This window comes from Pundamilia nyererei, unplaced genomic scaffold, assembly GCF_000239375.1.
Source record: "Pundamilia nyererei isolate P.nyererei 1_Seehausen unplaced genomic scaffold, PunNye1.0 scaffold00013, whole genome shotgun sequence".
In the NCBI taxonomy this organism is placed as follows: Eukaryota; Metazoa; Chordata; class Actinopteri; order Cichliformes; family Cichlidae; genus Pundamilia; species Pundamilia nyererei.
Window position 1 is genome coordinate 6538391 of NW_005187414.1, and position 17018 is coordinate 6555408.

Genomic DNA, 17018 nt, shown 5'->3' on the forward strand with positions numbered 1-17018 from the left:
ACCTAATAAAGTTGCTGGTGAGTTTAAATCTAAATCTTAGATCAAACCTCTCTCCTTACATTTCTGTCTAGCTCTCAGGGTGCGACATATTCAGACGGCCTCTGCTTTGCTCCTTGTTTGTGTTCTGTCTGAGGATGTAATCAACCTCTTTCTGTCTGTCTCTCTCTGTTTGCCAGGACTCTGACCTTGTCCTGACATTTAACCTGTCCATGCACCGCTCCTGGTGGATGGAGAATGGCCCAGGATGCAGGGTGACGCCCATCACCCCTCCTCCCTCCTGGGCACCCGAGGACCACCGATATATATCTATATCTGGCTGTCTGATGGATTTTCAGTTCATAGAGGTGGCTCATTCCTCGCTGCAGATACTCCTGGCTGTAAGTACTTGAGATGAATAAGTACAATGCACTGTAATTTCAAACTCAAGTGCCTGCATGTAGTAGACATACTCGGGGTTTATTGCTTTAAAAGGCAGTCATGACCTGCTGGTACTGTAGATACAACTGTAGCAGTTTAGAGCCGACTAAATTTGCCATAATTATGAGGGGAACATCAGGCAGCCTCCAAAGGAAAAACCTAATGCCTGTGCATTGAGTGGGCCTGCGTACAGGTGGCTGCATTCACCTATGCTTAACCTGCAACTTCGCACCACGAGAACAGTAAGGCTCTGTCCAGTGATAGCTGGTCAGTACTGGTAAAGAATATTTGGAGATAAGGAAATGGATTTAAATGAATGCAGCTGTCCACCATTAACTCTTCAAAAGTGTGTTAATCCTGTCCTACCTAGCAGATTCATCCATTCTTTTTGCATTTGTCAACATTCTTATTGTTATTTCCATAGAGTTCTAGTAAATGTAATATTTTTAATAGGGTTTGTGTCTTTTTATCACATTTTCAAACCCAAGCAACAAGAGGAAAGAGTTTATGAATATTTTTCTGTCATTTCAGCGGTAGAATGACCTAGCTAGAGCTGATTAGGTCTGCTAGTGATCAAAAAAACTCCTAACACAAGCAAAAAACCCCACAAAAGAACTTTTTGTGTATGTCTTAGAACAGAGGTCCCAACCCCCGGGCCACGGACCGGTACCGGTTCGTGAGTCATTTGGTACCAGGCCGCGAGAGTTGAGACTTTATGGTTTTCAGGGTTTTTATCGTTAACTTGGTTTCCCTGAGTCTTTTCCCGTGTTGTCTTATTTTGAAAGAAATATTTACGTGTTACCATAGCAAACCAGAGAGCAGAGAGAAGACCGTTACTCTCAATGTTGTTGGCGCATTTCAGGAGGACGCTGCTAATAAAGTTACGCAATTACACAGTGAATTCGTGTTTATTTTTATATTTACAAAATACCACAGTTTTTGCCTTGGTCGTATCATTTTATTTTGTTGTATTTATCCGCCACACCTTAAAAGCCAGTCCGTGAAAATATTGTCTGTCATTAAACCAGACCGTGGCACAAAAAAGGTTAGGGACCGCTGTCTTAGAAAATTAAGTAAAATGAGTTAAACCATCATATTTAAGGGTGTTGTTAGATTAAAGTACATCGAGCCTTTCTTTTTTCCAACCATAAATAAAAAAATTTTGATCATAAATAATAACAATGTTCTTTTATTTGACTAAAAAGAAAAAAATTGTGTATCTCTGCATTAGTTTACATGTCCAGGTAAGTATTAACATATGCAGCAATTACATCCTAGGCTTTGTACTTTTTTTGTCTGTGTATGGATATGTGACACGGTGCTTTTAAAATTTAAAATTATTCAAATTATATTCGGCTATAAGTTGAACGTATTCTAAAGTGTGCCACAGCCATGACAGCTCCTTTGTCTGCTGCAACGGGTTGGGCCTTTTTAGTACCTGTTTTAGACTAAAACGAGTCTCCATTAAGTTAATAACTCATACCCTCATTAACATAGAATAGGCTGGATAAGCTGCTTTAGAAACCGTTCCTCTATCTCGGTTTTCTGCCTGTCTCTCTGTTTTATTTCATTTTTGCAAACGTGATAGTTTTCCTCTCTGTTTCTCTCTGCCCTCAGTATTTCTTCCTCTCCTGCACTGTCAAACTGTGATAATTAGGAGGATCAGAAGAGAGAACATACAGACAGAAGTAAAAAGTGAGAATGAGGGAGGCCTGCCACTTCTCATATCAGTTTCCTCTGTACTGTAGCTCTGTTTGTACACATACATTCAAATAAGGAAGTGCACGCAATAAACAAGTCAGAGCTTTAATGCCACGGCCGTGCATCATTACGCCAACAAAGAACAGGGAAAAGGTTTCGGAAGCGAGTGACTCTCCGTCTTTTCGGTTTCATTCTGCATCTCGCTCTCTTGCAGTGCATGACTGTCCCCTTCTCATGCCTACTCTGTGTCTCTCTGACAATCGATAGTGGTGCTTATAGTGTGGCTGAGTGCCAAGCCGCCGCACAGCTGTACCACTGTCTCACTGTAATTGGTGTGTTGAAACACTGTCATGCTCCATGAGCACAAACTCAACAGTCTGACAGGTTCACCAGGCGACCGCCAGCCTTGTTTGGTGTAATTGACTAAGTGTGGGTTAGAGTTTGCTTGAGTTACACCCTAAACTAAATGACTGGTCGTTATCAGGTTGATTGTCTGAATAACCAATGCTTGGCACATAATCCAGCATTGGTCTGTTGGTGTCATTAAAGCTTCGTATTTATTGTTACTTCCTTTTCTGGCACAAAGGCTTTCTAACATGTGACTAACATTGTGAAAAAGGTGTCTTATAATCGAACTATATTGTTTTGCAAAAATCTAAATGGGACTAAACTATGGGCCAGATTTATGTATGCATTGCACTTGTGCAAACTGGGTTTTGACGTTAAAGAAAATTACTGTTATAAAAGAATCATCTGTATTTTAAAAAAAAAAGAGCGCAAGGTTACATGTAAGAGATTTTTCAGACTGACTCTGTTGGATTTCTAGGAGCATCTTTCTCAAGGGGCAAATTATAAAGCAGAGAATATTTAAATCAAGCACGCAAACTGAAACATTTGCAATGTGAAGTTTACTCCTTACTTTCTTACTGCTAATAAACAAATTATTATTGAGTATCATTATGATCTTTTTCCTTGATGTTTATGGCATCTCAAGCTCCCATAACATTAAAGAGTCATTAACGAAAGGCAAGAGCATGAGCCAAAAGTTCAGAAAGAGTTGAATTACATTTGTAAACTCACCTGTTTTGAAATGTCCTACTTTATGACACATTATTTAAGTGGCAAAGCATGTTTGAAAGGTGATAATGATTGGGGGTGTGCATGGATGACTGGATGACATTCGACTGAAAAAGAGCTCAGAGGACCTCATTAAAGAAAACACCAAAAAATGAACATGAACAGGTTAATCTCATTATTTGCTCTTGTCAAGTTTGAACTTACACACCACAGGTGATTGGATCCTGGAGCAACGTTAATGGTGCTGGATCAATACTAACAGGTAATATCTGACAACCTGACAAAAAGGGGTAATGCTTGTGTTTTCAAGAATTAAAGGCTCTCGTGTTTCGATGGTGGGGGGAATCTAAATGTAGACAAGTCTGGACAGTGTGAGGAAGACAAATAGCCACTGAAGCATTGCAGCTGTCAGGTTCTTCAACACTGCATGTTTTTGTTTGTCTGGGTGGTTAGTTGGGTGTGTGATGGACTAGTTTGCTTTTCTAAGTGTCTCGCAGCAGTTGGATTTTCGTCTCCAGTTTACTGACTTCATGTGATGTAACAACTGTGACCGCAAATCTATTTTAGTTTTTTTTTTTCCCTACAACAGATGAGAATATTTGTCTCATAAGAAAACAACTCGTTCCACAGTCAGTCTCATTGGGCTTTGTCCCATGGTTCATTTATTTCATAAAGTGTATATGATAAATCGTTAATTGGTTTGCTGCCTGACTTTTACAGTGAATTACTGTGTTAATTTTGAAGAGTGGACTAATTAGCTTTATAAACTTTCAATTCCTTTACAGTTTGTTCCACAGAGTGAATATCAGCTGTACTGACGTAGAGCATAAGGCTTCTCCGGGGAGAACTGGAGCGTGCTCAGTGAAATGTAGGCCTTCAATCCCAGACTATAGCACAGTGGGGAAATGCACGAGCGTTACTTCTTTAATTACGTTTTTTTTTTCTCCCCTCAGCGCTATTGTACATCCTAATAGCACAAACAAAGTGATAATTATATTAAACAACATTATCTAAGAGGCTGTCTGCTGGCTCCGTGGTCTAAAGTGCATGCCTGCAAGTAATTTCAGTGATTAGCATAACTTCATCTAAAGTGGAGATACTAATCAGTGAAATCACCTACTGTTGTTTTTTGTTTTCTTTCTCTGATTGGGAGGAATGGCTGCATATAGCCTGGTCCCCACACACAGCTGAGTAACCCTGTCTCTGAGACATAATCGACTGATGAAAATTACCATTAGCTATGTCGGCTTGTTTGCATGTTACAACTCTGCACAGAGAATATGCTTAAATCAGGAGCACTTAAAACCAGGGAATTGATTTTATCTTTATTCTTCACTTTGAGAAAGAGACTGGGCATTTATTATTATTATGACGGACTAAAACACTGTTTTGTTAACCGTGTCCAACATGTAATAAATAAATACACTAACTGAATTGGCATTTATGAGTAATGTAATAAATGACACAGAAAACCAGATTTAAAAAAGTTATTTATCCTGTTTATTCATTAGACAATTTAGAGCAGGGATGTCAAACATGTTTTAGAATTTGGGCCACATACAGCCCCAGTTTGAGTTCAAGTGGGGTGGACGAGTGAAACTCCCCTTTCTGTCATTGTAAAGAAGTTTAACTCTTTACTCTTTAACTAGACATTTAGTCCTCACATATCTTCATTTAAGAAAAAAATTGAACAATTTCAACAGTATGTCTCAATTTTTTCATAATAAATAAATGCTACTGCAGTAAATGAAAGAGATTTGTCAGCCCAAGTCTTTGGGGGTAAATTGTAGTGAATAAATATGTGAAATTACAGGAAAAAATCTGGTAACTAATTGCTGAGACTGTCCTGTAATTATAAAAAAGAAAGTTTATCTGTGGACCCACTGTAAATTATGAAAAAATTTCTATAGCACAAGACAAGAACTTTTCTCTCACTGAATTGTTTATTGGTTACCTAATTACACAGCATTATCATTCCCGACGCGTAACATGCCGACGATTTGTCACAACCCTAGGCGTCACATAGTAACGCGAAAGGTACCCTTCCGCATCCTTATGAAACGCTCTCGGTTTTCAGTTGAATCAAACAAAGAAAGCTGCTCGCAGCGGTAAGACACACTTAGAGAGTGCTGCGCTTGACATGGTACCCAAAAAAGCTCTGTGAAAATGGACTGTAACTAGTAGTTTCAGTATGATCTATCAGACAGCTGTAGAGTTTTTCTCAGCCTTCATCTTGTGAAAATAATCCTTTGAATTACAGGTTATTTTAAGGTGGAAATTATGTGACATTGTCAGTGGGATCAAACACAATGACATGTTAGGGTCAAGCTGCATTCACGGGTCGTGCTGCACGTTTCTTATAAGAACAACAAACTATAATCCTAAAAAACATATTGGAAATTGTGAAAACATAATGCAGAAATAGAAACAGAGTTACTAGAGCCAAATACCAGTAGGAAATCTGGCAAATAATGTGAATGGGAAAATTAGATGGTCTCTAAAAACTAAGAAAAGACCTTGTTGCTATCCATGCACCGTGTTGTGCATGAAGTTTTTTAGAAGTTTCTCGTGTGACATCATGCACGGATTGTTCCAGAGTCAGCCTGTTTGCTTGGAACCGCATTTACTTGATCCTACATTGTCACCATGATGTCACCCTGCTGTAGTGGCAGCACAAAGTCCCATGACCGACAGAAATAATACCAAAATGGCAGCTTGTCCAGGGAGTAAACGGTGAGTGTAGAATCACAGTTGGTGGTTACGTGTCTGCAAAAGTCCAGTAAGAGCGTTGATGTCATTTTGGCCAATGTTTGTCTTTTTAGGTGCCTTGCCGAATAGTGTTGGCGAACATGGTCCTCCGGGATGCCCCGTCTCTCACACAGTGCAGCAGCTCATTTGCTTTCTTCATCCAGTCTTTCATTCCGTCAGTGATGGTTTCTTTCCTTCCACCTCTGCTTCTTTCCCCTTCTTTCCTCCACCCTTTTCAAAATATATCATTATATTGCATTCCTGCTCTTATCATAATGTGTCCAAAGAATCCTCCTTGTTTCAATGTGGTCTTCTGACACAGTGTTCTTTTGGTCTTGTATGTATGATATTGTCATCCTTCTCCTGATGAACCACATCTCTGTTTTCTTGATGGTGTCTCTTTTTTTTTGGTTTTTGTTTTGTTTAAAACCAATTAAGTATTAATTAAAGCTGTAAATTTTCACTCAAATTCAAATTCAAATTCAAATTTTATTTGTCACGTACACAGTCATACACAGTACGATATGTAGTGAAATGCTTGGACAACTGCTCGTGACCTAAAGAAAACAAAAAAGGAAAAGGCTATGAATAAGATAGGAAATAAATATGAAAAATAAAAAAGGGAAATTTAACTAGGAAGGAATAAAATATAAATTAAGGTTAAAAAGGAAATAACTGTACAACACAAATTAGAATGAAGGGTAAATTTAACTGGGAAGAATAAGATAAAATATATAAATTAAAGTTGAAAATAAAATAACTGTACAACAAAATACACAATATAGAACTATATAAGAATGTATGAAGAAATATAAATAAATATATACACAATAACAGCAGCTGTACAAGTATTAACTGGAAATGAAGAATATAATGTCCAGTGTTGTGCAATCCACATTATGTCTTGTGCAGTGCAAATATGCTTAAAGTGATTTAAGTGATGAAGTGAAAACGATGTCCAGAATGTCCAGTGTGTGTAAGAATCATATGTGTGGGTCAGTACTGTGTGGTGGTGTGATTGAGAGACCGTATCGCCTGCGGGAAGAAGCTCCTCCTCAGTCTCTCTGTGTTGGTCTTCAGGGAGCGGAATCGCTTTCCTGACCTCAACAGAGAGAACAGTCCGTTGTTGGGATGGCTGAGGTCCTTCACGATCTTCCTGGCCTTGGTCCAGCACCGCCTGCTGTAGATTGAGTGCAGGTCAGGGAGCTCGGAGCGGATGGTGCGCTCAGCTGATCGCACAACCCTCTGTAGAGCTCGTCTGTCCTACATGGTGCTGTTTCCGAACCAGGTTAAGATGTTTCCCATCAGGATGCTCTCTATGGTGCACGAGTAAAAGTTCCTGAGCACCTTGGAGGGCAGTTGGAAGTCTCTCAAGCGTCTGAGGTGGTAGAGACGCTGTCGGGCCTTTTTCACCACGGTGTTGATGTGACAGGACCATGACAGGTCCTGCGTGATGTGAACTCCGAGGTATTTGAAGCTGTCCACTCTCTCCACTGGGCACTTGTTGATGACAGGGGTCTGGTAGTTCCTCTCCTGCTTAGTGCTGAAGTCCACTATCAGCTCCTTTGTCTTACTGACGTTTAGAAGGAGGTTGTTCCTCTGGCACCAGTTCTCCAGATTCCTAATCTCCTGCTCTTGGTGACAAAATATAATACACCGCACCCTCTCCACACCCTCAACTCCCCCAGCATTTGTTTAAGTTTTAGAGGACATCATCAGCACGTAAATAGATTTAATCCAATGGATGCGACATCTTCGTCACAACACAATTTATCTTCAGTACAATTCCACAGACAGCTGTAATGGATTCGCTCATTGGAGATGAATCCATTTCTCATCAAAGAGCAATACAGCCACAACACAAGGCAAGATTAGCAGACAAATAGACAACAGCTCTACCGTTAAGATTCAGAATGAACACTGAATGTTATGAGAATAAAGCAACAGTGAATGAGAGGGGTAATTGGTGGTGCTGGTCATGTATTAACCTGCGGATCTACTCAGCTGGTTTAAGATCTACTTAAAAAGCACTGTGCTTCATTCAAAATGTTAACTCCTCTTCATTTCTGGTGTAGAACTGACTGCGTCACTGGGAGACTGACTTATGCATGCACGTCCATGGCATCTGTCCTTGCTTTTCTAACAGGTCTCATCCCGTGATGGTATCAGTGAATTATTGCTCTCAGGCCATGCAGAACGTAGAGTTTCCATCCTTACCGAACACCAGCTGCTTGACATTCAACTAATTTCTCCCTGCGCTCCGTTCAAAACTTCCAGGTGTTATCAGAATCACTGCTAAGGGAACATTTGGAGCATCATGATTGTAGAAAAGTATGATGATTCACTTATCTTCCTTTTGTCTAATGGGATTTCTTTGCCTGCGTAGCACACAGCGGCAATGAAAGTGATTTTAGCAATGTGGCAATGTTCCTGAGGATTTTGGCCTGTTGAAAGAAAAACAAAGACCTGGTAAAAGTTCAGACATCCTGACAATGCACCGCCACTGACATTTACTTTTCCTTTGGCGCCACTAGAGGTTGATATTTGTGGTTTTCCATATCATTTCTCACCCCAGCTCACAGAACCTCTCATATAGCTGTAGACTCTTAGTGCAAGATTTATTAAGCAAGAGCCCGGAAAAAGTGCAGATGGAAGTGGAAAGTTCTTTGGGTGATCCACTACCATCTATGATCACAGATGGAGCTAGTTTATTCAAGTGATAACAACCAAAATCTAGCAGGAGTTTCTCCAATTAGCAGATTGTAAAGCAGACAGACCAACTAATAACACTTGCACAGCTTGCTACTTATAATCTGACAGACACAGCTAAGTGTTTGCTTAGGTTTTTGCTTATGAACAGCATGAATAGAATGGTGGACAAAATCCTCCATCAGGGGTGTTTTGACTCCTTCTCTGGCTAATTTCTGACATCTCAAATTTCAGGATTTATACGTAGAAAAGCGGCTTCACTGCAAACAATTTAGCCATTTAAAAGGAACAGAGATATGCAGATATGGCTCTAAACATTTGAGCTACGAGCTGCTCTTAAACTGTTATTATGCACTTGTACTTATAACCACTACCAGGATGATGTCAATAGAAAATTAGGTAAGACATGATTTTTTTTTCTGTATCAAATAATGGTGCAATTAGCTGGAAATTGCCAACTGCAAGCCTTGATATTCATGTTGTATGACTTTTCTTTCTCTTCTTTCCATAAAAGAGGAACTCATGAACGGGAATCTACAAATACATGTGGAGCTCACTGCACGTCTTTATTAAATATCATTAGTAAATCTTACATCCCATTATTTTGTACTTTGGGTTTATTTGCAGATTAGTAGTATTGACAACTTCACACTTAACAATCACACCTGTGGGTAGCTGAGTCCAGGCCTTGCCAGATAATGGCATTTACCATCGCAATACCCCATTTCATTCTTACTTCATTTAATAAATTAATTGAATCATTGTTAACATGGACTAATCTGTTATAAATGCCAAATGGGAGCCGTAAAACAAATACACCAAGAAGAAGAGTTGAGATTGAAAGCATGCACGTGCATGTGTATCAGCCACTCACAGACTCTGCGAAACTAGGAGGTGTAACTGCAGTGCAGGAAGGCCACTTTGCCATCGTTATCATTGCAAACATTTGTTCAGAACACTCTGTTCAAGCTCTGAAGGGGAGAAATGTTGCAGTCAACTACATCGAAGCGGGAAGAACATGCATATCTCACAATTTATCACCCATACCATTACTTTTCTCTACCTTGGAATAATGCAACTAGGTTTTACGGACTTACTGTTGCATAACTAACTACATTTGCAGTGTTTACCATGGCAACAGGCATTTCGATAAACGGTATGTTTAAGAAATGGGATAAACTCCTGCCTCCTGGGATTGCATGCGCCCTTGTGCTCATAAAACCTAATAAGAATAAAGGGCTTCTGCTCTGAGTGAGGTGCACGGTGCTGTGCGGCGAAATGGTGAAGCTGTACAAGTTATTGCTTGTCAGGCTGATCAGGGGCAGGGATCCTGTCTGAGTTGATGCTGAAGTGGTGCTTTTTCCATTTCCACTCGTCACACTGAACATCGCTCAGTAACTAGGAAACCTAAATCCACAGACAAAATGAAAAAAAGGAGCCAGAGTCTGTCTGAGAAACCTGGGGGTATAGCTCACTAAAAGGCAGAAAGCATGTACTGTGGAGAAGCTAAAACACCGTATTTCTTTCTTTTTACAATCCCCGATTTAAAAAAAAGTTGATTTTAGAGAGGCCTAGTTTCTGAGAAGTAAAGATGGGCAAGGTTTTACCAATCTGCAAAAAAATTGTGTCTTTCAATTGTTGAACACTTTCAGAATAATGTTCTTAGTGGATCGCGGGTGCTGAACTGGTCGGCCTGCGATCCACTAAGCCCAGCAACTACTCTTATCAGTTCCCAGATGGTTACAGACTGTCAAAAAGAGGTGATGCTACAAACTGCTAAACATGGCCCTGTCCCAATGTTTTGGAGACATGTTTAAAATGACCTCTTTTTTTCCTTAAAATGGTACATTTTCACAGCTCAAACATTTGATGTGATTTCTATTCTTGTTTGTGAATAACATAGGTGTTTATGAGAGTTGCAAATCATGCCATTCAGTTTTTATTTATACACACACCTGTTTTGTAATTGTCTGTGAGTTGTATCTTACACTGACAATGTATTTCTAGTTGGTTGCTATTGGCACTTTTTAATCAAAATCTTAGTCAAAACTAAAAATGTGGTTTGGAAGTGTTTGGCCCTGCAAAACCTAAAATAACAAATATGCTATTTTCCAGGGTTCATGAGCAGGAAAGTCCAAATATAACTGCAGGGATCAAACATAGACACACCCAGAACTCCAGCAATAAACAAGATAAGGAACACACATGCTTACAGCCCCATACCTAATATTGGTGAACCCCAGCTATCTTATTTGGATTTCTTGACTTCAGGACAAGATATAATCAGACTTCTTGTAAACAGGATATTATGTTTATATGCAGCAAACACCAAAAACGGAATACTAGAGTTTCACGAATATTAACAGGATATTGATGTGCAGAGAAACGTACTCCGTCACAGCTGATCAGAATGTTCCCTATCGCGGGGCGGGCATGGCTCTCCGCTCCCTGTTCAGTCGCGCTAACACAACTGCACCCAAAAGTCATTTTCAGAGCCAATGAGCCTGCAGAAGAAGACAGAACAAGCTCCCGATCATTGGTGGAAAACTCCCTAAACTCTTCATAGTCTTTTAAGCAACATTTTGACTTTGCAATGCAAAAAGTCTGCTTCAAGTGAATACTAATATAAAAAATATTTCAAGCTGGATTGGTGGCAGACAGGAGACGCAGCCTGAGGTTGAGGTCATCCTAATCTTTGAAATGATGCTGTCAGTAGTACCGACAGCTGCGATGTTGTAGGACGTAAACTTATCAGCATCTTTGACCAGTGGATATTTCTCATGGCATATCTGCTGCACAAAGCACATTTGTTTTCTCATCAGTTTTGATCCCCCCGCTGATACCGGCAGCAGTTTCCTCCTCCTGTATGTGGCTTAGCTTTAAGTAAATTCATCTACCGCGCAGCGAAACACTGTATTCCTGACTCGTTTCCTTGTGTGAGGCAGAGGAGAGAGCGAGTACAAGGTGGAAGGAAATGGGATGTATAATGGCAAGAGAAAAAGGAAGAGAAGCTGGAAGGAATAGTCAGAGTGTGAGAAACGGAGGGGAGCTTTGGGAGCTGAACATTATTTAGAGTAAATGAGGTCAGGACCTTGAGATATACACTGAATCTCAAATGTAGCTCCTCACATTTGCAGCTAGCTGAGTGTTTATGCGCTTGTGTGTTTGTGTGTGTGTGTGTGTGTGTGTGTGTGTGTGCGTGTGCGTGCGTGTGTGTGTTGGCATCCGTCCATGTAGTCAATAGAATACCAACCAGGTCAATGTCATTTTCCCAACACTTAAAGCCATATTTCAGCAATAAGTCCTCTTTATTCAGGGTAATAGGTTAAATTAATGCCTCATACAAACACACGTGTATACCTATTTTTCCTCCCATCCCACGTTTTATCTCTTCCCTCCATCCTCTTCTCCTCCTCTGTCATCATGGGGTAATAAGGTCACTAAAATCCCGACCTTACATCGACTGCACCTTCCTGCATCTTTGCTCCAATCGGCCACCTCCTATCGGTCTCCTAGGAAACAGACAGCCAATGGGAAAGCAGATCAGATAGCAAAAGGTGTTTTGCTGGTGTGGATTGCTGTACCACAGTCTAAACATAACCCACACAGATACACACATGTTTAATGTAAGCTTCTCCCTGTAACAATCACAGCACAGAGCTGCAGCATCCTTTTTTGATTGTTTGGCCCTCATTATTTCCAGGTATGTGAATGGCTTCAAACGGACATGACATGATGAGATGGAAGACTGTGAGGTTCACCTCTGGTTGTACGCTTACAAAGCCCTGCCCCACAGCGGTGGTGTAAGGTTTTCATTCTGATGATAATCACAAATGTAGCATTATCTGCCTTGACTTTGTAAGCTAGAGTTATTGCTTGTGACCGAGGCAATAGACGGCACATGTTTACCCACAGCATGACATTGTAGAGCAACAGTTGTGACACATTGGTGTTTTCTTTTAACAAATTGTGCATTAAAACAGTGTCTGTGGAGCTCTAAAACCATGAAAATTTGGGATAACCTTGTGGTTGTCATTGAAAATATGTTTTTGCACACACACACACACACACAGCGCTCTATTTTGGAGCAAAATACCACAGTGCTGTTCCGCTCCACTTCCACCAACACCTGTTTTCTCTGTCTGTTCCAACTATTTGTTCACCCTCACATGTTTTCCGCTTTCTCTCTGTGTTGCACAAAAGAGTAATGTTCCTCTGTTTTTTGTCTTTTTTCCTTTGTCTTTGTCTCTAGTTGGTGGGGTTTATCTACGCCTGTTACGTGGTCAAGCTTATTTCTGAAGAGGAGGATAGCTGTAAGTACACAGTCACACACCTGCAGTCACATGGTCATACACGAAAAATACCTTGAAAGCAAAATTATGTTTTTGTTTTTTGAAACTTACATAATCCTCTATTTAAATGAGTACTTTCATCTCTTTTAAGTGTGTGCGAGGAATAAATGATTACATATGGGGAGTTACATTGAGATCCACAAACAAAAGTTATAATTGATTCACATAAAAATATGCGACTTCTGAAATATCAATCTTTTCAACATCATTAAATACCTGCAGAATCGCATCTGCGGGATCCATATGAGTAGAGGGAGTTGCAAGTATTTACACGAGTTGCACAGCAGCTGTGACTTTATTAAATATTTCAAACTATTAATTATCTCTAACATGGAGACAGGATTAGTGAGATTCTACCATCAGATTTAATTCTCTGCTTCAGATAGGTGAGCTGTCTCACTCAGAGTTTATAAACACCAGTCGTACCATTTGTCACAAAGCACACATCCTCAGGTTTGAGCACTGAGCCACATTCCAACTCCTGAGGTATTTTTAGTTTACTGTTTGTAAAATTCATAAATCTTCACAAAACAGAAGTAAAACAAAGTCCACGATACAAAACAATAAAATACAGGCAGCACAGTGAAAAACACCGTGAAACAGGCAGGTATGGAAACAGAATGACATGACGAGGTTTAATTGAAAGACAGGGAAATGCCACAGGAACACACTGAAGGTTACGGAGTTGAGTGGAAACAGCTGGGGAACAAGAAACAATTGAAACTAATCAAAGATAATGAGACAGGAAGTAGACTAACCTAGAATTGAGAAACAGAAGTCAGGAGAGTATCAAAATGAAAAAAGAAAGTGATTATACACAGAGACTAAACCCTAAGACACACTTGACACAGAAGTATATAAGGAAAAGGGCTAGAAAAATAACAAGTATACAGAATAACCTCAAGCCAGAAAACAAATGTAAATACATGGGATCTGAAACAAAGTACTTAAGGCTACAAATACAAAGGAGCATGACAATCAAAAATAAAAAATATACATATACAAATAAATTATCAAAGAATTGAATGTCAACAGATACTCAAAACTCTGGGTCCACAACCAATGACGTTGACACAATGAGAAAAAATTGCAGTTTTTTTGTTCTGTCGAATGGTTTAATCTGTTCTGAATTTTTTTGTTTGTTCGTTTGAAAAGATTTTTTTAAAAACTGCAGCCATTTAAACTGAGGATTTTAATTGTTTCTCTGGCTGCTTTTAGCGTGTGTAGAAATCCAAAGGTTGACAAACCGGCTGTTCCTGGTTACGGTTGCTAAGCTCTGACTAAACTCTGTTTGGCAAGGTTCAGTGAGTGGTTGATTTCTAATATACTGGGTAAAGTTGCTTTGAAGGGTCAGGCTTCTAAAATAAATTCAATCTGTCGCCCTCTCACTACACTCCTCCTGTCCATCTTGTTTATTCTCTTAATAAAAAAAAGCAGAAGGTTTGAATGGAGCCATTGTCTCGTTGAGGATCGTTACCACTACTTTACCGACACAAATTCACAGTGAAACTTGTAGCCCACAGACTTAACAGCCGGGCTCATTCATTTTACAGCAACATGCAGAGAAAGAGACGTGAGAGAAAGTGTGGAGGATGAAGATAGCTGAGCACATTTCTGCTAGATCAAAGTTGCTTTTCATTCATACTGCAGGTCTCTCCCTCATGCTTCCCACTTTCAACCACCATCACCAAGCAACAGTCATGGAGGGAAAAATGTGTGAAGAGAAAGGGAACTAAAAGATGTTCATCAGTCAATTCACAAAGTATTTGTCTTTATTGAGGCTTTTATCGATACATCAATTCATTAATACAACCATGCTGATTTGGAATTGGGCTGGTTTTCCAGAGGTGACACTGACTACTATATAGTAAGCGTTTTATGTAAGATGTGAGTCTAAATAGTTGCCTTTGCATGTGGCGCAGAAGATGAAAATGTGGCACATCAACATGTTAATTCAGTTTTTGTTGCTTTTAAAATGCAGTGTGCATCCTTGTGCATTTACTTGAATGAGCCCATTTACCTGAGGCCATCAGTTAAGTTATTCCGTTAAAGTAGACGCAGCCGTTTTTCCCAAAGATCAATACCGTGGCATGTCTTATTCAACAGTGAACCATGGAGGCTGCTTGTTAACGCATAAATATTGATAGGTAATAAATGCAGACTAGATCAGTGGAAATAGTTTGAAGCCTCGAGACTAGACACATTTTTCTGCTGTCCTTCCTGCCCTGAACAGATTGGGAGTCGAGATTGAAGGGGGCAAATTTATCCCGTCTGTTATAAAAGTGTGGGTCAGTACTGGGACAGGACGACCTCTATGTTAAACGAGGTCACAGGTTACATTTATGAGACTTTAAAGGAAAATAATTGAGTTTCAGGGGTTGTTTTTGAGAGGATGTTTTTGTAATACCGCATTTTAATAAGCTCAGTGATGACAGTAAACCTAAAATGCCACTTTGCCTTCATCTCCATGTCTAAATAATTGATGTGCAACATTTAGTATTTGCCCTTTTGTTAACTGCATTTTGGCCGTTGGCTTTCAATACTGCACATTCCTCCTGATGCTGCACCCCGAGAGAGAGTTTGACAGAACTAAGCAGCAGACTTTGATGAGAGAAATGTGTTGCCATCACTGTGCTTAGTGGCGTGAAATGTTGCCAAAAACAAACATTCTTAGTTTTTAAGGTAACAAATCCAGTCCCTGGAAAAAGTTTAAATAACATTTACTCATCCATGAGTCATGTAGTCCTGTCTGAGCACATGTTTCTGTCAAAGTGCAACAGCTTTATTTTTTCACATTTTAGTGCCTGTTCTTACTTTTCATTGGTTTGAGCTGATAGGGCTCAGCTAAAAGATGTCAGAGTTCACAGTATTTTCATGCACTAACAGAGACTAAGAGAAAGATGTCACCGAGAGACTCTTGAATAGAAATCTGAGAAAATTCTGTAGTGGCAAGGATGGTAATTATCCCACCCTTACCTCAAAAGAGCAACAGTCAAACCAGGAAACCTGAGAGTCAGTTGTGTTGTTGTCATAAATTTTCACAGTAGTTTCTGCTATGTTGTGGCAGGCTTATGTACTCTGTCTACATGGCATTAGCCAATAATGGTTGGAGGCAAGCCTCCTAATAGCTTGCAACATCTACAAAATGGCAGTAATTTATAGGATGGTGGAAAGTTCAAGACAAAACGCTGTTTGAGATACAAAAAGAGAGATTGCTTTCACTTTAATTGATACCTCTTTTGAGATTTCACAGGCCAAGCCCTGCTTGCCTTGCTTGCCCTTGCAGAACGCCAATTATCTATACATTGTATACATGCAGGATCTCTTCCCATTTATCTAAACAGGATGTTCAGAATAACTGTCTAGAGGCATTAGCAAGTGGCAGGACTTTTTTGGACAATTATTTCATGTTAACAAGACAAAGTCCCTAAATAGATAAACATGAGACATAAAAACTGCATGGATAGAATCAAAAGAGATTCCTATTAAAAGTTCTTAAAAAGTTTGGTGTCTTTGCCCCAAAATACGTTTTTTTCTGAGCTTCTGTTCCCCTGCTGATTACACATGTACTACCTGAACATCATTATAATTTAATTTACAGTTGAGTCTCTCACCACATCAGTACTAAGGAATGGAGACCATTCTAAATAATGTCACAGTAACCTAAGAAAGATATATCTCTATAACTTTATATAGTAAGGAATAATATCTTCTACCAAACTGTTGAAACGGTCATGAACCATCATAAATGATTCTGAACTGCATGGTGATTGTATCGTTGAATTTTTTTATATTATTTAGCTGTTGATTGGCCTTTTGGTAGAAAAGACACGAAGTCTTTGGGTAACAGAATAGTCCTTTATATATTTCTAGACAGGATTCATTGAGTGCCATATTTCCTCTCCTTTAATGGCTCTGTTGACATTAACAGCATAATGAAAAAAACTCATCAATCAACACATGATGAGTGTAGTGGGGCCCTTTTCGTTACTTATTTATTAATGAACATTTCAC

The 17018-nt window shown here is 39.6% G+C and overlaps 1 protein-coding gene across 1 annotated transcript in view; it reads left to right on the plus strand.

Moving 5' to 3' along the window:
* The window catches only part of nkain2 (sodium/potassium transporting ATPase interacting 2), a 92932-nt gene that overhangs the window by 71753 nt on the left and 4161 nt on the right, over nucleotides 1-17018 (plus strand). Inside the window, exons 3-4 of the mRNA XM_005725078.2 lie at nucleotides 177-377; nucleotides 12905-12965. Of these exons, the coding sequence (XP_005725135.1) occupies nucleotides 177-377; nucleotides 12905-12965 (262 nt within the window). The remainder of the gene's footprint in view (nucleotides 1-176; nucleotides 378-12904; nucleotides 12966-17018) is intronic.